This window comes from Plasmodium coatneyi, chromosome 11 (assembly GCF_001680005.1).
Source record: "Plasmodium coatneyi strain Hackeri chromosome 11, complete sequence".
Classification (NCBI taxonomy): domain Eukaryota; phylum Apicomplexa; class Aconoidasida; order Haemosporida; family Plasmodiidae; genus Plasmodium; species Plasmodium coatneyi.
In genome coordinates, this window is record NC_033566.1 from 481,040 (window position 1) to 505,254 (window position 24,215).

Genomic DNA, 24,215 nt, shown 5'->3' on the forward strand with positions numbered 1-24,215 from the left:
TCTGTATATATAAATAAAACAGAAATATGAATGAAGGAACAGAAAATAGAGAAATAATAATGAATGGAAAGCAAGGACGGGAAGGAGGAAGGAATTCCAAAATGCTCCTCCATATGTTCAATCTGTGTATCTATGTATTATATTTCTTTGTGTACACTTTGTGCATTGTGTGCATGTGTTCATTTGGAGCTTTCCATTATTATGTACACTTCTCTCCTATTATGTGTATATAAGCACACCTTTTTTCTATTTGACGAAACATTTATCATACATGTACTACATACTTTTATGCTTTATTGTTATGTTTAAAGAGGAGTTCATTGAAAAATTGTTAATACATGCACGTATTGCATAATTCAAACAAAAAAAAAGGAGCACACTCTTCCCTATACCCTTTCTTCCTTTTCCGGAATAAGTGCACATTCGTCTAGGTGCTCAGGGAAGGGTGCACATTTACAGAATAAATAAGAGGAGTGCAGTACAAATATATATGCTCACATCTTTTCTGCTCACATATTTTTTCTGTTCAAAAGAGAGAGAGTGAAAATTCGGTTTCTGTTGGTGTGTACGCACACATTCCTCTTGTAGCAGCATATTCCTTAATATACTCTCCTTTCTCCTTTACAAGTGTTTAGTATTAGTAATTTTCTTCTTCTCTTTTCCTTTTTCCTATAAGTATGATAAAAATAACTCATTCATATGGGGAATGTGTACTATACTATATACTATTTGTTTGAGCTACCCCCTTTTTTGGGGTGCACATTATATATTTTTTGCACATGTTAATGTGTTCCAACGTGTACGATGGACTTCTTTTTTTTTTTTTAAGAACAATCAGTAATAATAATTTCTTTGAACTTTTTTCCCTCTCTCTCTTTTGACAAATACACCATAAACAACTCATTTGTATGAATGAATATATGCACATTATGCACTCTTTGAACTAACCTTCACTCCTCGTTCCCTTACATTTTAATGCATGTTATACTTCTACATAGTAAATTTACGATATTCTTCTTTTTTCTTTTTTTCTTCTTTTCTTTGCCCTTATTTTGTTATTCCAACATATATAGTTGCTTATATGTGTATGTGCATTTTACATATATATATATATATATACATACATACATATACATATGTCATATATATACGTATATATATATATATATATATTTAATGATTCTGATACATATACGTACACATGTGAATGTATGTAATGTGCTATCACTACTAGCACTACTACTATTATTATTATTCGAAAAAATTAGAAGTGTAATATGTGTATAGTATGGTTTTGCACACACAGAATAAAAAGTGCAAAAATTGCAAAAATATCGTATTAATCAACATTCACATCTACTCATCCATATTCACATTCGTATTATATTCATCCATATTCACATTCATAATCATATTCATAAGCATAATCATATTCATAAGCATAATCATATTCATAAGCATATTCATATTTCAAATTCATAATCATAATCCCTATCGAACAGGCACAATCTTTATACTTCCCATCTCTTTTCCGATTATATATAGCAACGTTCAATATAGAATTATTATATACACATATAGAAGCACATACATATGAACCATGGCAGCAGTAAATGTAAGGAAGGTAGGAGGAGCTTCTTTCTCCTTTCTTCCTCCTTTTCCTTCCCTAACTTCCTTTCCTCTTTTTTTTTACACTACAAAAGAGCACATAAAAGGGGAAAGCATATATATATATTCCCCTGTATATATAATATAATAAAATAGAAAAAATCCCCAAAAAAGGAGGAAAATACATATATACAAAAATGTACACACTTACACATACATACACTTACAGACATATATCCCACACTCTCCCTTCCTCTCCCTTCCTCTCCCTTCCTTTTGACATCTATATATTTGCAGCCGTCAAATAAGGAGACATTCCCTTCATGGACCGAGTACTATGGTAAATTCAAAAACGGGGGAGGGAGCAACGAATTAGACTGTTCAGATACAAATGGTTGCGACAATGAAATAAAAAAGTATGGATTGGGCAATGGGAATCTTAGAAGGCATCTGGCTGATAGTAGAAAAGCTTTAGGCTATATATACAGAGAATACAGAAAAAATGGAGAGAAAAAATCACTCGAATGTACAGCACGCCATTTTCTATACTACTGGTTAGGAGATAAAATATCTAGTAGTACATGGGGAATTGATAATTTCCCAGCTGCCATAAGTGTTATTTGTCGTCAAATACGTGAAAACAGTAAGTTAGGACAAGGGTGTAAATTTCCATGTGACAATCCCAACGAAGAAACTTTCAATAATAGAAAATTAATATTCGACCATTATCATAATTATGATACTGTAGAACAGTATTTAATGAAAGATAAGATCGACTGTAAAGACCAGTGGTCAGATTATCAAAAGGGAATTACTGCAGCATGTAAGACTGTAAAAGAAGATTGCGCAAGAACAGATAGCCACAGGGATCCGGATGATGAATATTGTAAACAATTCAAAGCAAAATACGGGGCATATTGTAGTATGATGGAATTGTTAGAATTGTACTGTAAAACAGACTCCCAACTGCAAGATTCAAAAGGCGAAAATATGGAATGTTCCGTTGCGAAAGACGAATTAAAGGACTACCTCCCCAAGGCCACCACAACAACGGCCCTTTCTTCTATCCTTGGCACCTTAGCAACCATAGGTACCCCTTTCCTATTATACAAAGTAAGTAAAGGTAGCAATAAAATAAATGAACTAAATTATTAACACTATAACAAATATACACTCCTTAGACCATTCGCTCTCCTCCCTTAGACCCTCCCTCCTTAGACCCTTCCTTCCTTGCCTTCCTTAGACCACCTTCCTTTACTTTCCTCCTTATACCTCCTTCTCCGTAGACCCTTTCGTTCTTTCCTTCTTTGCTTGTCTTTCCTTTCATTCCTTCTTTCCTTCTTATTCCTTCTTTCCTTCTTATTCCTTCTTTCCTTCTTATTCCTTCTTTCCTTCTTATTCCTTCTTTCCTTCTTATTCCTTCTTTCCTTATTCATTTTTTTCTTAGACCCTTTCTTCCTCCTCGTCCCCCGTTTCATAAACCCCTTTTCTTCCTGCTCCTTAGACAACCTTCCCTTCCTCCTCCTCCTTAGACACATCCTTTCTTCCTCCTCCTTAGACCACCTCCTTCGTTCATCCTCCTTGGATCCCCTTCCTTCCACCAACCACCCCTAACAACCTTCCTTCCACCTAAGAACACACTTACCATCCAACAACCCACCTACCACCGTAACAACCTTCCTTATACCACCCATAACAACCTACCACCAACCATCTAACAACCTACCACCAACCACCTAACAACCCACCTACCACTCCTAACAACCTTCCTTCCCTTTAGTATAAACCATGGTCTTCTTGGTTTGGTAACCATTTTTCTGTAAATGGAGTAGGAAGGAGCAACAGAAGTAACAGAGGAAGAAGATCTGTCGGGCGTGACATTGATACATTAACAGACGGCATATTAATTGAAGATTCTTCCACAGTGGACTTCACAGGAAGTTCGGACACGAGTTCCATACTTGATTCCAGCACAATACCCTCTACTGCTCCATACAACACAAGACCGTCTAACAGAGGAAGAGGAAGAACAGGAGCAGGAACAATTAGGACGCCGCCGGGTCGTCCAAATGTAGGTTATCAAAACATGTAACACGGTCGTTGTGTGACATCTGGATGGGAAAAAGGAAGGGGATAGAAGAGAAATGTTCTTCCTTCCATTCCTTAGACAGTCCTTCGTTCCTTTTTTTCCTTCCTTCTTTTCTTGATATTTCTTTTTTTTTCTTCCTTCCATTTGTATGTTTGAATAAGCACATAAGGAAAGCAATGCTCCCAAAAAGGGGCGCGGATGCGGAAAAAGGTGCTGACCTTTTTTAAAAAAATATTCATGTATTTTAAAAAAACAAAAAAAAAAAATTTATGAAGTCAAAAAATTTTCGTAACAAAAAGAATAAGCATTTTTTTTAATTCTTCAATAAAAAAAATTTATTCCAATCAAATCAAAATAAAGTGAAAAAAAAATTTTTCCCTTCCACTTATATTAATTACACAATGAACATGTAAACAACTTAACACACAAAACGAAAAAAAAAAAAAAAAAGAAAAAAATAAGAGGAAAGAAGAAAGGAAGGAAGAAAAGAAAGAAAAAACAAAAGAAGGAAAAGAAGGAAAGAAGGAATAAGGAAAGAAGGGTCTATGGAGGAAACGAAGGAAGGTCTAAGGAAGAAAGGGAGAAAAACGGAGGAAGAAAAGAAAAGAGAAGAATGAGAAGGAAGGAAGAAAAACAACAAAAAAAATAAAGCAAAATAGGGCAAAATAGAAAAGGAAAAATATATATCCTTCCATTCCTGTACACACTCTATGAATTCTGTGTGTGAACTGTGTGTGCGGTGATCATTTATAGTTATTGTTCCTTCACTTCCTTCCGAAGGGGGGGAGGGGGGAATATTTGTTCTATGTGTCACTACATACGTTGATACCTTATATTATTCCTATGTTGCCCGTTTTTTCTATTATTATTATTTGCTGCCCGTCCTGTTCTGGTAGATTGTGTGTTGTCATATTCTGTGGAATATTCTGTTGATTCGTATGTGGAAGCAAGTGTGGAATTTAATTCTGATGAAAATTCTGTAGAAGAATCGTCTTCTGTGAAGACATCGGAGTTATGTGTGGTGGATCTCTTCTTTCTGTTGCTTCTACTGGAAGTGTTACCTATTCCGCGGAATAGGGAGGTATACTGCATATGGAAAGGAAGAAAAAGGAAATGGTGGAGTGCGTATGGCATATACGCATGCTACACCCTATATTTTAACTCTACCATGTATGTAAAATAATATTCATCGATAATATAATATATATATATACTACTTTTAATTATAATTGTGACAATTGTAATGGTAATTATAACTGTAATGGTAATTATAGTTGTACCTTATATAAAAAGAAGGAGACCAATGCAGCTCCTATTGTGGTGCCCAATGTACCAGATATGGCAGGGATGGTGCTACTTCCCGGAGGATCTGAACTAATTAAAGAAGGTTGTTTTGCTAGAGATGAAGGCTCCTCCCTGCGTTTATGCTTAACCCTAGGTTCCAGTTTACACTTTAACTTCAAAGTTTTCTTCTTTGTATATTCCGGATACTGATCCTTAAAATGTTTACACCATTCATAACTATTCCCCCCTCTACATTTAGCACGCATAATTTTATAAGCAAGCTGCACTTTCTCCAAATATGTGTTATACTCTTTGGGGCACTGTCCCCCCTGAGGCCTCACCTCGTCCATTATGGTATCCTTGTCCTTATAATAATCGAACGTAATTTTTGAGGCTTCAAAGACTTTTCTTTCCTCTGGAGCGCGAAGGAAGTCACAGTCATGTTTACTCTGACTATCGTCCATTCCGCCTTTACATCCTTTCATAGCTGCCTGGAAATATGTGTCATCCCTATTTTTGGATAACATTCTACCCACCCAGTAATAAAAATAATCCCACCACCCTTCTCTTTTACGTCTACCGCTTTCCATTGTATATATATGGCAAAATGCCCCCATAATTCTATTTTTAACATTGCCATTAATATTATTCTTTCCTAATTCTTCCTTCACCTTACTACTGCAATTCCCATTATTATCGCTGTTGGCCTTCTTATCCAATTCTTTATACTTTTTCCTTGAAGGTAAATCCTTCAAACCTTCCTCCTAAAAATGAAATTAGCGGAGTATATATATGTATTTTTCATGTATTTTCCCATGTATTTACATGCACTTACACAATACTTCATTACGTGATGGATAAAAATATGATATTTACACATATATTTGTGTATTAAATTATTCTATTTTGAACACAGGATGATTGTTAGCGATGGAAGGAAAGGGTCTAAGGAGGAGAAGGGAAAGGAAGGGGTCTAAGGATGAAAGAAAGGTTGGTAGGAAGAAAGGGAAGGAAGGAAACCTCCTTCCTTTCCTTCCTTAGACCCCTTCCTTTCCTTCTTCAGAGGAAAGTACCTCCTCTTTTCTGCTCTTACCTCGTTGTCCTCTAGGAAGTCCTCTGGGAGGTCCTCTTCTTCCTCGTCTCCTGAAATGGTACCTTCGTCCTCTGATTCTACTGCAGGTTCTGCTCCAGTCGTTCTGTTACATGGTAATATTAGTTCCCTGTCTTTAAAATAGTTCTTATATCCCTGCGTAAATTCGTTACAATATGGATCACTCTTACCATCTCCCCCACAACTGCTGCTTATATTTGAATATGCTTTGTTAACTCCCTCTAAATACGTCGCACATTCATTACTGCATAAAAATTCATTACTTTCTTTTTTCCCCTGTAGAACATTATAATTATAATAATAGTCGAATATTTCCTTCCTCAGAATGAAAACACTTTGGCTAATATCATCGTATAAGTCCTTACAGATATTATTACATTGGCCTCCTTCTTGCCCCAATTTCTTGTAAATTGCAGCCATGGTTCTCCCAAAGTTGTATTCGCTATTTAATATTCCTGTTATTTTACTGCCTAGCCAATAGTAAAAAAAATAACAGGGTTTATCGTCCGGTGGTTTGCCCCCCTCCTTCTTACACGCGTAATACCAGGCGTTTGCAATGTCTTCGGCATAACTTTCAGCACTTGTGTACACTTCTAATGGTCCCTTCACCTGTTCTATGGTTTGCTCATTGGAACATTGCCCCTGTGCTCCTGTGGGGCACGTCTGTCCCTTATCTAATTCATCGTATATTTTCTGTGAGGGCAATTGTGTTAAACATGGATCCTACAAGAACAAAATGGAACAGAGGGAAGTGGAATATGTAAATATATGTGTTCCCATGTGAGTCCCCCTCTATTTGTTTTCCTTAGAGGGGCGACCTTAAAAATTGATGTACACATTGCGCGTCTGTTATTAACTGTAAGCAGAGTGGATACTATTCCTTTCTTGTGTGTTTTCTTCCACTTACTTTTCCTCCTGACATTTTCCTAATGGTATATTCTTCCACAAAGTAGGATCATGCTACATTAGGTTCTCTATATATAGCACACATCTATGTTAAAAACTATTCATTATATTCATTTAAAGGTTAAAGTGTAAGAATTTATTCACTCTTCCCCTTTAAATGATTATTTATATTAAATTCTAACGTCTTTAACGTACATTGTTGCATTTCCCTTAAGGAGTTACAATACCTTATATGCACATATATTAAATTATCACATACATATATAATTAGGGCTAAAAGTAAAAACAAATACATTCTATTAAAAAAAGAAAGGAGGAAGAAGAAAAAATTGAGGAAGAAGCAGAATAATCAAGTTCCTTCCAGAATCCTTGTGTTCCTCTTCCCCGGTGTACCCTTCTCCCTTCAGGAATGTGTACATATTTACTTATACTTATTGGAATAGTTCAATTTTATTGGATAAAAATTAACTATACATATGACACACGTAGAAGGAAGGGAATGCAAGGGAACTGTACTAAATTATATATATGAACAGAAATGGATGCACCTTCATAATAGTAATTCTTATGGTGGTACATCTTTCCGCTTTTCATTCAAAACTGTTTAGTAATAACAATTCCATTTTATTCTCTTCCCCCCTTTTTTCTGTTCCTTCCCTTTAAAATTCGATGGGAATACACTGTAAGGGAGTCATACACATGTAGAAGATGTGCATATTATTTTATGTGAGCTCCCTCCCTCTCTAATTTCATTTCATACTACACTTTACACCTCACATGTGTTCAATTCCTAAACTTCTCTTCTTCTTTTTTTTTTTATATTAGAGGTGAGGGAGGGGACTGTTCAAAGGGGGGTTGTTGATGGGGGTGAAAAAAAAAAGGGAAAGAGAGAAATGAAAAAAAAAAGGTGAAAGAATTAAGAGGAAAAATGTCATTTTCGCTTCTTTCCCTTACACAGTATATATAAACTGTGCACGGTGGTAATTTATTTATTGTTCCTTCCGTAGGCGGAAGGGTATTCATTCATCGATACATCATATACGATGATAAGCTATATTTCATGATTTCTGTCCCCTTTTTCCTTACCTCTGCAGTTCTTCTTATACCTAAAACAGCTAAATACGAGGCCACATTGCTGGCCTTACACACCAAAACAGCTAAAACCCATGCCACACTCTTGTTCTTATGCCCTGAAACAGACAAATACCAGGCCATACTGTAGTTCCCACACCCTAAAACAGCTAAATACCAGGATACATTTTTGTTCATATACCCAAAAAAATCTAAACACCAGACTACACTATTCACCCTACACACTAGAACAGCTAAATTCCAGGCCATAGTGTTGTTCGTACACCCTGAAACAGCTAAATAGCAGGCCACACTGTTGTCTTTACACGCCTAAACCCCGAACCCTAAACACCAGGCCACATTGTTGTTCTTATACCCTGAAACCTTAACTTTAAGGGTGAAAACATACACAACCTAAATACGAAATACTACACAAACACCCTAAAATGCAAAATCCTACATATCACCCTAAAATGCGAAATTCTAAACCAACACACCCCTAAAATGGGAAATCCTACACAAACACCCCTAAAATGCGAAAACCTACATACACACACCCTAAAATGCGAAATCCTACACACACACCCCTAAAATGCTAAATGCTACACATGGACCCCTGAAATACGAAACGCTACACACACTCCTAAAGTTCGAAATCCTAAACAAACATACCCCTGAAACCCTAAACCCTGAACCCTGAACCCTAAACCCTAAACCCTGAATCCTAAACCCTAAACCCTGAATCCTAAACCCTAAACCCTGAATCCTAAACCCTAAACCCTGAATCCTAAACCCTAAACCCTGAACCCTAAACCCTGAACACTAAACACTAAACCCTAAAACCTAAACCCTAAACCCTAAATCCTGAACCCTAAACCCTAAATCCTGAACCCTAAACCCTAAATCCTGAACCCTAAACCCTAAATCCTGAACCCTAAACCCTAAACCTTGAACCCTAAACCCTAAACCTTGAACCCTAAACCCTAAACCTTGAACCCTAAAGCCTAAACCCTGAAATCCTACACACACAACCTAAACCTGAAATTCTACATACACCCAAAATGCGAAATCCTACATACACCCTAAAATGCGAAATCCTACACACATATCCTAAAATACGAAATCCTACACACATATCCTAAAATACGAAATCCTACACACACTCCCTAAAATGAGAAATCCCACACAAACATACTAAAGTGCAAAATCCTAAAGAAACACCCGTAAATTGCGACATCCTACACCTTAAATTGCGAAATCCTACACACACTCCCTAAAATGAGAAATCCCACACAAACATACTAAAGTGCAAAATCCTAAAGAAACACCCGTAAATTGCGACATCCTACACCTTAAATTGCGAAATCCTACACACACAACCTAAACGTGAAATTCTACATACACCCAAAATGCGAAATCCTACAGTCACCCTCACTGATTCATTGACCTCTATTTTATTTTATTTTTTTTAAAACTCCTTTTTTTTTCTCTTTTAATCTTCCCTTTATTTTAAATTTTCTCTTTTCTTTTTTAACCTTCTTTTTTTTTCCTTTTTTCCTTTTCTTGCCTTAGGTGCAGCCTTCGGCTGCACATCATCCCCCCTGAATAACTAAGCACCAGGCCACATTGTTGTTCGTATACCCCGAAACCCGGAACCATAACCCCAGAATCCTAAACCCTTTTTTTTCTTTTTTCTTCTTTTCTTCTAATATTAATTTTTTTTTTTTTTTTTTTTTTCTTTTATTCCTTCTTTCTTTTTTTTCCTTTCCCTGCTGAAAGTGAAAAATGGTACGCCTGTTTCACCGAATGGTATTCCAAATGCGTATAAGGTTGATTATGCCAGGTGTTCGCAAATAGCACGCACATATCTCCCCATGAATGCTTTCTCCGTTGTGAAGTTATTCAGGAGCATGGCTGACAATGCGACTGCGAAAAAGTGACAGCCAAATGGCAGTTACGTCACAGTTACGTGATCGACGTATGCTGTCATGCTCTTTTCCCCCTCGAAAAAAAAAAAAAAAACGGACTGAGACGAACAACAGAAAGGGAGAAGTCGCATTCACGCAATGTAGGAAGGGAGCTTCCTGCATGTCCCCCTTTTTTTTCTGTCCTAAAAGTTTCCCCAATGCGGTTTCAGCGTTGCACAGTAGGAAAAATTTCAAACCGCGCAGTCGCTCACATCGAACTGAGCACCTCCCACTTGCTCCTTTGCAAAATCTTAAAAGCAAACGCGTTGGTGCAATTTTCAACTATATTTCCTTAAATTACATCGTTCCAAAGTTAAAAAAAGGAGAAAGTAAAAAAAACGCAAAATGACGTAAAATTAATGAAGCATAAATTATATCGTACAAAAGCGGATGCAAAAAACGCGTAAAAGTGTGCATATAAAAAAAAACTCCTTGAAATGAGCAACATAGAACTAATATGTCTGTATTAATAGGACGAATTAAAATGAGAAAAGAAATCCCATATATATGCTCAATGGAAATAAACAACTGGCATATGCAATTCCGTTCAACTCGTTCTATACACATACAGACTTGCGCGTTCTTCTGCACGCGCGTAACGGTGCCTATACACATAGATACATGTATACAGTGTGCACGTAATTCCCATTTACTCATCTTCCACTTAAGGGGCGGGGTGATGTAACCACCAGCAGAACCACGCTTAATGCGTGTGCAATGGGGAGGCCAGGGGTTGTATTAAACGCTAAAAATACATATATATCACACAACCTCCACAATCATATTTAAAATAAATTCCCCAAAAATGTAAAAAAAAAAAAAAAAAAAAAAAGGAAACACATGTGAAAAGGGAAGAAATGGGGCAAAAAAAAAAAAAATTAACGACCCAGGGTTGCTGCGTGGGGATTATTCAAAGAAGGAACAAACTGCGGGTATTTCGGGCCTGCAAAAGGAAGAAAAAAAGAAAAAGAATAAAATGAATGTGCTATACGGGGTGTGTACATAATGATATGGGATGGGGTCACAAGGAAGGAACACACACGGATGGAGGTGGAAAACGATATGTATGAGGAAAAAAAAAATAATAAACTACATAGCACTCCACCAATTGGGCACGCCCATACAAACGCACAACAAACGATGAAGCCACTTTCGCACACGGGGGATATAACTAGCGTGGCTTGCGGAAAACGAACCCACATGCACTTCCTACATGCATGTGCTCATAATTTTTTATTCGAAAGAATTGCCACTTCTTTAGGCTACTTACAAATTTTTGCTAAGAATTCCTTTAAAGACATCATCATGTGTTGGGATCTGTCCTCAATTAGACACGCGAAAAATCTGCGCAAGGGGGGGGTGAAAACAAAACATACAACAAAAATGTTATGAGCAGGCATCTTCAAGAGTTAACAGAGAAATGCCAAATGGACAGTTACGTCATCTATATGTGGATACAATCTACGTGCAGGCGCTGTCCTCCCTCATGATGCTTACTTATATTCCAGGGGGTCTCCTTGCTTTACAACTAACAGCCTCATGTAGGAAGGAGTTCTTATCTTCCTCAAGGCGTTAATTATGTTCAGGATTTGTACACCACTGGGGCTTCCGCTGGTTCCTATAGGGAGTAAAATGGAAAAAATGGAAAAAATTGAGCGAATTAAATAAATGACATCAACAAATTGTGCAGGCGCATCAAAAGTGTGACCTCCCCAATTACCTAAATGATTTTCTGCGTATTCCGAATTTAACTGCTCCAGTGACTGGACTCCGAAGACTTCGTAGACCCACTGCGGGTTAATGCTTCTGCGAGGGGGGGGAAGAGCGGGAGCAAAATGAGATGTTAGAGAGTACACACAGCAAAGCACCATAAACGTGGTGATGGTGGTATGATGGTGTGGGTAAAAATACGCAGACAGAGCCACATGTAATGGTCCGCACAAACACCTAACTTACCGGCCAATCCACATAATGATATTCTCCCCATCCTCAACAATGTAGCAACCGTCCTGAGTCATATTCTCGCAAGTCAAACTCATGGTGTCGGGAAACATCATGGCATTATTGTCATCATAATTCCCGTGGTGCTTTTCCAAATTGTGCAAAGCGAACATTCTGGGGTAAAAATAGGCCTCCACACAATCGACGGGGATATTTTGCACCCTAGACCAGTGATAGATTCTCAGATCGGGTGGCACATCCCCACTGTCCCTAAACGCAACGGACTTCAGCATGCCTAAAACGTAAATGGATAACAACCTAGCCGTTTCGGAAAGGAGCAATTGGGAAGATAAAACTTGTGAACAAAGAGTCTGTATTAAGTTCCTTCCATCTGCAATTTTTCCTTTTTTACAAATGTCAATAGCTTGATGAGCGAGTAAAGACACAACAACTTGGGGGTTAATAGAATCCGTAATCGTCTTAATATTTTGCGTGACCGGCAGGGCATAGGTATGTAACCTTATTCTCCTTTCGCCGTTCGAATTTGTGTATAACAAGGCAGATTGCACATACACGACAGAATCTTGTACTACGTTTTCTTCCAAATCGACTATGATACTGAAATTCTGACTGGAGTGACAATTGGGTAGAGCTAATAAGTCCACCCCCCTAAACTGGAAGTTTCCATACCAGTTGGTAATTTTCCATCCTCTACTTATCCTTATTCGCATTACCGATTCCCATGCAGTTTCCGTGGTCAACGCGAATAACAGTTCCTCCCTCAGTTTGTCGCTATACTGATGCACGTTAAACTGGGGGTAGTAATAAAACGACCCTCCAGAATTCTTCACTAACGGGTAGATGGTTGCTAAGTCCAGGCTGTACAAAGGACAGGCAAACAAATCAACGGCTATCTGGTATTGAGTAATGCTCTGTGCTAACTCTGTATACAAATTATTAAAAGGAGTTAACATTTCTATTTCCTTCACTTTTGCATCCACCGCGTTATTGCTAGAACTACCCGATCCGTAAAGGTTTTTGTAACTACTGCTCTTTTCCTTCGTCTCCCTGCTAACACTAACTGTTAAGTCCCCAATATTTGGTGCAGAGGATAGCACAAATACAAGTTTTCCCCCGACCTTTTTTAACACCATAATTGCTGCTTTTAACGCATTGCCTGCACAACAGTCGGTCATTTTGTTATTCCTCCACATAGTTGGTAAATTGTCTAACAAGGTATCTATCACATTTTGACACTCATGCACATTTACCAAAATATCTTCCGGTAAGGGGATGAAGATGTCCTGTATATCTGGCACCACCATCATTTGCGTTTGCTTCAAATTCGAGTTCAGGTTGTAAAAATGGACCGTCGAATCGAACGTCATAATTCCTATTAGTGTTCTCGTGTCGAAAGGTTTCTTGCCATTCATATCGCCCCCACTATTATCATTACCACCTGAGGTGTTGTTTTTCGGTAGCAACTTCTTAATTGTGCTGCATACCACATCGAGCAGACCCGAATTGACGGACGTTACTGTCACATCGATGAGGAACAAATAAACGGGCGGCTGTGGAGGTCTTATCATGTAATCACTTGGCGCGATGAATTCCACACTGCCGGTGCATAACTCTGGCCTCTGGAAAAGGTCCTTCCTTTTTCCTTTCTCATCCAAAGGAGTGAAATAAAACTGAGGAGTATCATTCACATGGTAACACATGTTGCAGTTCCATTTCTTCCCTCCTCCTTCGAATCTCACAAAGGGGTTAATATACGTCCTACATTTTTTACATCTTACAATTGTTGAGTTCCCAAAATTGACGGACGCTAACTCTGGGTACCCCTCCGGAATGGGTGCTAAAGGCTGTATTACAAACCCTAGCGGTACATACGCCTTCTGTTTTAAGGTCGTATTAGCTGGCATGTAACTTACCGAACTTTTAACAAAATGGGAAAAGGCATTAAATTGTAAAAATTCCTGATATGAATCGTTCATTGTGGGTTGCACACTATTTACATGTCCACCTCCTGTGTTGTCATACCCTAGGACATTTCCTCCTGGTTTTAATGCGTTGTTATTATTCATTACTGGGACGAATTGACTTGCTACCCCTCTGTACTGACCTTGATTTGTTAAATACGAATTGGGGTTGCTTCCATCTCCGTATATATTATTACTTAAAGGAGGGCCACCCACATTGCCCTTATTCATTCCGTACATTCCCGGTTGCATTGCTTGCTGTGGGTGGTAGTAATTTGGGGGGTAGGCCCCTTCATTTCCCTTCATATTTCCACTACCCCTGTTTACCATGTCTGGGTTACTACCGCTTGTATTATTGTAAAAGAAGGGGCTATTCATGGGCTTGTTTACGTTGCCCGGGTTGTTACTATAATTCCCTGCATTGCCACCACCGCTGTTGTTGTTGTTATTGTTGCTGTTGTAGTTGTTTCCCCCTCTGCTATAATCATACGGCTGCATTTTGTCTTCAAAGGGTGGTGTAAATGGGGGGGAAAAAAGTCAAGTAATTATCGTCCTTTACAATTCCGTTTGCTTTACAAACAAATGCGCTCTTTCAAGTTTCGCGCGGACAGAGCATCAGTAAAAGGGGGGAAAGACAAAAGCAGTGCGGGTCTTCATGCGCAAAATGGGGATATTTACAAACGGAAAGAGCCCACAAGGGTTGCCACATGCACGTGTATGCTTCTAACCAGCGCAAGAGTCAGAATGGCATGTGCACTTGGTTCGCTACGTAGTTGCATTAATCAGCACAAACGGAGTGCATTCTCCCCAGTTGTACGCCTCGAGCGATCTTCCTGTATGCATAAACATGCACGCAGTAGTACACTTTGCAAATATATGTTTTTTTTTTCTCTCTCTTTTCTGAGGACGTTATACTTTCGCAAGTGCATACCTGCGTGCTGTCATTTCTTCTTAATTAGGTAATTATTCTTTTCCCTATCTGGTACGATAGTTATTGTACTGTAGTGTTTTATGTATATGCTGCTTTTCCTTTTTTTTCTTTTTTTTTTTCTCTTCCCCTATGGCAATTCCTTTCTCGCCCTCATTAAAGCGTTTTCGCGTGATCTCCTTAATGTATCATATATTAGTATGCGCATTTAATTTTTACGAATATGCAAAAAAAAAAAAAAAAATATAATATCAGCACTGCGTCATTCGCACCATTGCCAATTGCAATACGCCCGTGCCGATTACATGCATTGTATATGAGGAATATATTTATGCGCATAAGTATGTGCGCGCTTTCCAGACGTAGCGCCACCACTCACTTTTGTAACATCATTGTACATGCTAACAAGTAACACAAATCTCGCTCAACTAGGTTGGCGGAGGCGGCAGGCCAGGAAACTGCACTACCGCAAAGTGGATAAATACAAGTATAGGCAACTAGCGCAGTATCCATTTGAAGGTCACCTGAACGCGCAAGGATTGACCATGGACCGCATAATTCCCTCGACATTTACAAATAATATACATCACATTTTACATGTTACATATTATATACTACATATTTTATACTACATATTATGTAACATATTATTTACTGTATATTGTACGTTCACATGCGGAGCGCAAAAATGCATTCGGTTTTTCCGCAGCAGTCTGTTGGCCGCATTTTTATGCTGCACGTGTGACATTGCTTTAATTGTCACAGTTTTATTCGTTCCATTTGTTTACGTAAATTGTTTTGACATTTTTGACATACTTAGACTTTATTTTTCCTTTTATTTTCCTTTTTTTTGCATTTTTTTTTTTTGCCTTCATTTTCCTTTTTTCTGCGTTTTTTTTTCGTCCGCCTTTAACCACTTCCCCTTTTGCGTTGTCCGAAAATTACTCTTACACTGTGGGGCTATGCGTGGTGAACCAAACGGTTCATTCACACTCGCCAGGGGGGGAAGGAAAAAAAATTAAAATTAAAATTAAAACGGCTGTGCAACAGATTAACCGCGGAATGTGTCGCCAGTACGTTAAGTGGGTACATTGTGCCCTCATGAAGGGAAAGTACAATCGCGTTTATCATTGGTGCGTATGTAGTTCCTACGAAAAGTCAAAGTAGATTTCTCACTTTTATATGCGTATGTGTCACGCTGTTTCGTACCAGTCGAACCACTCCAGGGGGCGCTCTTAATGCATCTTAAACACAGCTCGCACGCTTAATGAGCGTAGACAACGTACTCCATGAAAAAATCACCCCCTTCACGAATTAAACAAAGGTGCCAATTTTCCCAGAAAGTAAAAAACAGTTCTTTCCTATATTTGGAAATGATGTTCAGTAGCGAGGAGGGGAAAAATAGGTAAAGAGACACAAGTAAAATGGGCCTTCTGAATTTGCTGACGTATGTGCAGCGGAGGGAGGGGTTGCAAGGTGTCCATCTCGAGGTGTCCCTGGAAAAGCGCGAATATTCCCAGGGCAAACACCACGGCAGTTAAACTAAGGAACGCAACATTTTACGTCATAATCTCGCCAAATGACGCACAACAAGGTGACAGAGCCATTCTAAAATTTATGCCACACCGCGAACCCACAAACAGGAAAAAAAAAAAAAAAAAAAAGCTATCGCGTTAGAGGCGATACATAATAATCTCACGTGACCCCCTATTGTGTGCTTTTTGTAGGAGTCCAAATTTGGACTTCACATTTCTAACCCTTCGGTTTTCTGTCAACTGAACTCAATCCATCATGTGTGCCCACAGAAAAAGGATTATTCTCCCCAATTTACATTTGGTAGTCTTACATACAATGTAATGCTACCCATACAATTTGTCATTTTCTTAAAAGAAGAAAAAAAAATTCCATTACATCTGGTATTAATTCGAAGTATGACAAATGAGGTGGACCAACATTTGTGACTACTCAGGGGGGAGGCCCTAAATTTCCATAAACACTTCTTACCTCTTTGTGGAGGCTATTTGGTGGTGCGGGATTACTTTATTGGGAACCCGGGTAAGGATGCCTAAAGAACACCAAGTATGCCCCCTGAAAGTAGGTTTAACATATTTACTACGTGGCCAATTTAAGTAGATACTTATACTCACCTGCAACTGGGTCAGAACATAACAACGTCCGATTGACCCCCAAATTGTGGGCACTCCAATCATGCGTCGTCAAGGCATTCGGAGGGTTAAGTAAAAAAAAAAAAAAAAAAAAAAATATCCATATCTATATATGTTTTGTGTCCTTTTTCAGAGCAATTGCGCGACTTTTTGTTCCCCCCATTGTTGCTTTAAATGTCCGTTTAATGCTAATCGGATCCGGAATGGGGCATTCAAGGCGGACCCCACTTCACATATCGTGTTGACATAACCACCCCTTTCTCAACGCGGTTATCATATTCCCAATTTGCGAAAGAATAAATTTCCACGAGGGCACATATCTATGCAGTTAAAAATAAATGAATTAGGTTGTAGTTGTTTTTCGATAAAATGTACATGTGGAAAGGGACCGCATGCGAGCGTTTTCCTTTTCCCCAAACAGTAGTATGATACACGTAGAGAAGTTCGAACAATAAATCTACCGCGTGTATGACCCAACCGCTGCTGAAGGGGACGGAATTTACTTAAGGACTTTACGGAGTGGCCGGGTGAACAAAATGCCGCTGAAGAACAAGTACGGGGTTTTAAAAATTGGGATAGAGTACGACTACAGCGGTGGGGACTGCCACGAGATAGACGAGTTGAGTCCAGATTTCCTCGTAACAAAACTGTTCAGAGGAAACCAGGCACATGGAAAATTGCTTAGCCATTCTAACTACGCTGCTTCACCATGCGGAAGCCTGAACACATATAAGGTAGACCCCCTTTTTGGTCACAAATTTGAGGATAACGACATTTGGAAGCAAAACATCTACGGGGTCACTTCTGAATGGATCGACCCAGATAATGAGAGCGAGCATCTAAGTGCATACTCTCTCGACGCGCTGAACAAAGAAATGCAGTGGGCCAGTTACATATCCATATCCCACCTAATTGTGAACCCTCCGTCTTACAGGAAGTGCGATAATTACGCTAGATGCATCAATGCCAATATTCACAACTACAATGGGGTGTCTATCATTGTCAAAGTGCCGCTAGCAATAAGGGTGGAAAGGGAGGCACTTGAGGATAGCCCCCGTGGTGGTGGGGGGGCATCCTCCTACCAAACCTTGAATGGCTGGAATTTGTGGGCAAATTTTACCCCCTACTGCAACGACAATTTTTCCAATTTGAGCGTAGGTATAGAATTAGTAAACCCTCAAAATGTCGACATTAAAGGTATGAATTTAGATGTGTGGAAATCGGAACCAGTGAAATTAATCCTCATACCGCTGAATGTATTTGCCATTGATTCGAAGACAGGTTATCCTTATCTACCCAAAAAGTTAAAAGACCTGTTAGTGTACTTTTTTAGAAAAAATATCGAAATAGTATTAACAGGAAGAGGCAAAAATGAGTACCCCTTGCTGAATGGTGTGAAGAAGGAGGAAGTGCACAGTAGTGGTACCCTCCAATCCGATGTGCACTTCCTCAAGTGCTGCATTTATTACTTAAAAAGGCTTTTCATGTCCATCGAAAATTTCGATAACGAAACGCTGTTTGATAGTGCTTACTGGGACTATTTGCAGATACCTTTGCAACCATTGAAGGATAATTTACCCTCCCAAACGTATGAAATTTTCGAAAAGGACAGAACCAAGTATGAGCAGTATGAACTAGCCATTAGCAAGTACCTGTCCGTGGAATTACAAAAAGGGGGAAATAACAATGTGAAGGGAAGAGACAGAGATATCATCATCTTTGTGGTGGGCGCAGGAAGAGGACCACTAGTGGACTGTACCCTGCAAGCCTTAGAAAAGAATAAAATCAGCATGTATCAAATTTACGCAATAGAAAAAAATGATAGTGCCATTTTGGTGTTGCAAAATAGGGCAACTACCAACCCGAAGTGGAAACAAGTTAACGTAATACATAGCGACATGAGGTACCTCCAAATAGAGAAAAAGGCAGATTTAATTGTAAGTGAATTGTTAGGCTCCTTTGGAGATAACGAATTATTTCCAGAATGCTTAGATGGAATACAAAAGTATCTCCAAGACGATGGGGTGAGCATTCCGCAAAATTGTGTATCCTACATGGAGCCCATTTCTTGCGCACAAATTTACCACAAAATAGGACAAAATAATTTCACAGGATATAATGAAATATTCTACATTGTAAATATGTACTCCTACTGCAAAATTTCGGATGGTGAACCGGCTGAATGTTTCACTTTCCAAGTCCCCAACGAAAAAATCCAAAAGGATAACTCACACAATAATCGTTACAAACGTTTAAACTTTACCATTAATATGAACTCTTACTTGCATGGATTTTTATGCTATTTTAAAAGCCAGCTTTATGAGGATGTCTACTTGTCCATCGAACCTAATACACATACGAAGAATTTACACAGCTGGTACCCTTTATATATCCCCATAAATAAAATTTTATTTTTAGAACAAGGCCAGACGTTGTCTGTAAGTATCTGGCGCTTGACGGATAGCCACAAAATTTGGTACGAATGGTGTGTTAACGGACCGCAGTCAACCTGCATTCACAACTACAATGCGAAGCACTTTTCTATTGGTCGATGAGAGCAGCAGTGATAACCTTTTGGCACCATTCTGTGGCGACAGCTTCCACGGGGAAAAACCTCGTAAGCTTCACCTTTTTACAGTATTTTCCTGGACTTAAATTTGCTTTCCTCTCCCAGTGTGTTGGCACCTGGAACAAGCTTAACCAGTTTGCCTATCCCTAATGGAGTACCTCAAATTGGGGCACATCAACAGATGTATATCCCTTACTAATTAATCTGTCACTCTGATCACATTGAGGTGAATTTTTTTTTTTTTTTTTTGTTACTTTGTGGGGGATGACCTAAGCACGTGCAAGAGGTTCCCAAGAAGCATTTTTATACAGCCCCTTTGCAGCAGCATGTGCACAATGCTTCCTTCACATGTTATGAATTTACCCATGCCATGGGGTTTGCATATGTACACGCCAAAAGGTGCACACATATATAGTCCATAGAACACCACATCCGAAGTGTTCGCTTTGCGGTGCCCCCTCCCCCAATTTCTCCTTGTTTGATGTGATGTTCTTTTTTATTTTTTCCTTCCACCTTTTCAAGTGTTTGTCATCGCGCATACGCCATACTGCTGAAACTAACCACGTACGTGTACCAACACGCAGTGGTACATTTGTGAATATCTATTCCCACCTATCGCGTGGAAGCTAACACCCTTGCGTTAACCCTAACAATGAACACGTAACGACAGGAAATCCTTATGTTCCCCCTATATATTTCTTCGTGCTTAGCACATTATCACTTCCGTTCGGAGTGTGTTCGCCCTTCCCTTTTGCATTTTTCCAACGTGGGAGGGGTTCATGCTGGCACTTTGGTGCACATGCATAAATAATACGACCTACCGTTTAAAAGATAGAAATTGTGAAATCGCAAAATAATGAATAAGTATTATTTCCCCTTTTCCGAAGAACAAACTTGCCACATATAGGAGAAATAATAGCGTCATAAAAATATAGAACGGATAAACAGTTTGTTGCACCCGGGGTAAAAAAACGGTGCAGTAGGTTTTATAAGATTGTTGCAAAAATATGTGCAAATTCAAAGAAGAAAAAAAATTTAATGGATGCACTCAACTTTATCCTGTTATAACAACACATATGATACGACCTTCCCATTTGTGCACTCCAGCACTTGTATCGTTAACATACATTTTGCTCAATTTTTTTTTTTTTTTTTTTTTTTTAATCTACTGATTAATGCTTGCCCCGTATTTCGAATATATGATTTTACCACGTACAACTTTATGGAATACAACATTTGTTGAATACGATTTATGTGACATACGAACTGATGACGCACGAATTAATGATGTACAACTAATAACATATTTTTAATAGATAAATAATTCATTCCTCCCTATTTGTCACTTTTCCCATTTGTCGTTTTTTTAAATTTGCTTGTTCTCCGATTTACCGATCTTCCATGCTGTAGCCGCCGCGGGAACGTTTTCTCCTGCCTCCGTTTAAGTCAAGCTGTGTTTACAAAGCTGCGTACCGCATAATTAAAAGAAAAGGAAACAAAAGAGTTGCAAAGGAACTGCAAAAGGAATTCCAGTGTAGCTTCAAAAAAAAAAAAGCCCCACAATAAATGGCAACGTGATTAGCGCTAATGAACGCATTACCAAAGAAGAAAAAGGAAGGTTTATATTAACCTATACATATGTATGTATGTGCGTATGTTATACACGTATTACCAACACAATAATGTTTGTTCGCCGAACATTGACCGCGCATAGTATGCATCTACATATATGTATGTATTAATTTACATAGCCTTGAAGTACACAGAAAAAAAGTGTAGTAGCGCAAAACGAGTTTAGTTAAAAAAAAAAACATTAACCGTTATGTATGTTGCCTGCCCGTAAATAATCTCTCCTTCAAGGGTGTCCCCCAATATATATTTACTGATAATTTAAAGCTTCGAAAGTTTTTTTTTTTTTTTGGTGGTACCTTCTTATTCTTCAATTTTTTGTACTTTTAAAAATAAATTATAGTATATTACATGTTAGATTTGTTAAGAGCTGAGAGAGAACCACGACAATGGTAGGAACGACAATCATAGCGACGGCTGCAACGGCGGAGCGCGCACTTCGTGCTGCGTCCTATCCAATTGTGGCATAAATCAAACGAAAAAAATGCAGCACATGTTGCATAGCTAAATATGTGCATAGACGGTCTACCCAACCGAGGAGATGTCCACACAAAATCGTTAGACCCTTATAGCTGCTCACATTTGTATTGCCTTTTTCCCCTTTACCTTCACCTCCTGCAGGAAAACCAAATGAACTGGAATAACAACTTTCCATCTAACAGCATATTTGTCTATAATTTTCCGAATGAATGGACCGAAAATGACATACAAAACGTAAGAGGCAGAAATGGAATAAACCAAGTGGGCTGCCGCGCTCATAAGTTGTGGACTCATTAGGTACACTGTTATATGTGTCACCGTACGCGCAGGATTATTAGTACATGTGCGTTTTCCCCAAACCTTCCCCTTAGAACTTTATGATTTTCGGAACTATAAACAATGTCATAATAGACAAGGACATAAACATGTACGCCTACATCCAATTTCACGACGAAGAGGCGTGTCAAAAGGCTATAGAAGTCATGAATGGGAAGGAAGTAAGCGGAAAGGTTCTGAAAGTCACTAACAGAAAAGTGGTGGAAGAGTGCATGGACATGAATTCTACGAACGTTGAAACCCCACAGAAAACTCAAGTAAGGGAAAAAAAAAATGGACATACATATGTACGCATGGACAGGAGAACATCCCCCCTAAAAAGCGTGCAAATAAATTCCTCCAAAAGAACAGTCATTTAAATTGTGTGTTTTTTTTTTTTTTTTTGCTCCTTTTCAGCCAAGTAGTGAAAATAAAAAAACGACACTCTTCGTTTTTTACCTGCCTCCCCATTGGACTGATGAAGATTTATTTGATGTAAGGGGGAGAAATTGTTGTCATAAAGAATGGCCCTTGAACAGCACAAACGTCCATGCGCTTATGGCTGTGTGGCATTGTACACACGTATAACTGTGTTAATACTCATTTATTTATTTATTTATTTTTTTTCCCATTTTGAAGAAATTTAAAATTTTCGGAAATTTGGAAAGCGCCACGGTAGCCAAGAAGAATGACAAAACGAGTAAAGGATACGGCTTTGTTGTTTACACGGACCCCCACAGCGCCACGATGGCCATATCAAATATGAACAAGGTTGAAGTCTACACAGGGAAACGACTCAAGGTGAGGAATTTTCCCAACTCGGGGAGAGCACACCCTGTAAAAGGGAAGAGGCGGCAAAGCAGCCAAGCAGTAACGCAGCAACGCAGAAAAAGGACGAAATAAACTTCTCATCTTCCTTGACCCCCCCTCCTTTAGGTCCTGTTAAAGTCCAGCTCCAACGAAAACAACAAGAAGAAGATAAAACCGGGCTGCACCATTTTCGTTTTTTATTTACCAAATGACTGGAGTGATAAGGAATTGAAAAGGGTAAGACTTGCGCGAATGGCTAAATAGAGAATTAACAAAAAAACGAAAAAAAAAAAAAAAAAAAAAAAGGAGAAAACGTATTAGAAAAGTGAATATACTTCTTGCGCGACATGACAAATTATTCATGCGTCAGCCGATGTGTCTCTAAAATAATGCTCATGTGTAGCTTCTCCTACGCAATGTGCACCCCTTTAATGTTCGTTCCTTTTTACTGCTTGCCACATCACTGTTGTGTTTATCACCCCACCCCCTTTGCAGCACTTTTCGCACTACGGAAATATCATCGGTGCAACCATAAAAAGAGAAACGAATGGAAAGAGCAGAGGGTACGGCTTCATAAATTTCGAGAATCAGCAGAGTGCCATCAATGCCGTGGCCGGTATGAATGGGTTCAACGCGGGAAACAAATATTTGAAAGTCTCCATAAAAAAAGGGGAGGAACAGTAAGTATTTCGTTGCCACAAAATGGGGTTACCATTTCGGCAAAAAAAAAAAAAAAAAAATGGAATCGCTACCGGGCGAACATACATAAACATTGTAGGCTCCTTAGTTCAATCCCCATTTTGCAACACATATATATTATATTTTACTTTTTCCCCAAACATTGCAGGTATTTGGCCCCACAGTACCTAAATATCGATCGAATGGGAAACAATGTAATTTAAAAATGCATACGCAAAGAGAGGCGTGTCTTCTTTCTTTTTTTTTCATTCTTTTCGGCGTGCGGGATGTTTACATTTATATGACCCACTCGTGTGCTTTACAAATACGTACATACTTCTATACACGTAATAAATGTTTACCCCCCTTGCAGTCCTACGGGTCACCACCTCCACCTCCCCCACCCATGGGGTGCCATGGAAATGACTCACCCAACTTCGGAAACGGAGATATGTATCCCATCCAGGGCACAATCCCGAACAGTAGATTCAACACCCGAGTTCCAGCCAATGAAATGCACCCATCCTTTTTAAACTCGCAGTATGGTCACTTCCCCTACAACTTTTTCAAGAATAATGAGCAGGCGCCATACATGCAGAGGTCGTATAACAAAAATTACAACAACATGGGAAAGACTTAATCTTTTTAAGTCTCCTTAAGAGAGGAGGGGTTGTGGAGCTGA

At 38.8% G+C, this 24,215-nt stretch overlaps 4 protein-coding genes across 4 annotated transcripts; 2 read left to right on the plus strand and 2 right to left on the minus strand.

The window, feature by feature from the left end:
* Positions 1–4,510: 4,510 nt before the first annotated feature.
* PCOAH_00032820 (KIR protein) lies at positions 4,511–7,014 on the minus strand (the record flags this gene model as incomplete). The annotated part of the gene is made up of 4 exons (XM_020060077.1): positions 4,511–4,783; positions 4,978–5,745; positions 6,075–6,815; positions 7,000–7,014. 4 exons carry the CDS (start codon positions 7,012–7,014, stop codon positions 4,511–4,513), a joined length of 1,797 nt encoding a protein of 598 aa, XP_019915662.1.
* A 3,900-nt stretch (positions 7,015–10,914) lies between these two features.
* Positions 10,915–14,457, minus strand: PCOAH_00032830 (Vesicle transport protein; the record flags this gene model as incomplete). Its single annotated transcript, XM_020060078.1, has 5 exons — positions 10,915–10,979; positions 11,307–11,380; positions 11,534–11,654; positions 11,757–11,842; positions 11,993–14,457. 5 exons carry the CDS (start codon positions 14,455–14,457, stop codon positions 10,915–10,917), a joined length of 2,811 nt encoding a protein of 936 aa, XP_019916045.1.
* A 3,131-nt stretch (positions 14,458–17,588) lies between these two features.
* PCOAH_00032840 (Protein arginine N-methyltransferase) lies at positions 17,589–19,607 on the plus strand (the record flags this gene model as incomplete). The annotated part of the gene is made up of 1 exon (XM_020060079.1): positions 17,589–19,607. The coding sequence occupies one exon, from the start codon at positions 17,589–17,591 to the stop codon at positions 19,605–19,607; it is 2,019 nt and encodes a 672-aa protein (XP_019915899.1).
* Positions 19,608–21,871: 2,264 nt separating this feature from the next.
* Positions 21,872–24,173, plus strand: PCOAH_00032850 (Polyadenylate binding protein; the record flags this gene model as incomplete). Its single annotated transcript, XM_020060080.1, has 8 exons — positions 21,872–21,964; positions 22,102–22,323; positions 22,463–22,540; positions 22,685–22,846; positions 22,982–23,092; positions 23,351–23,535; positions 23,703–23,748; positions 23,907–24,173. Coding segments are annotated over 8 exons (1,164 nt in total), but the record flags the coding sequence as incomplete, so codon positions are not given.
* Between the last annotated feature and the right edge of the window lie 42 nt (positions 24,174–24,215).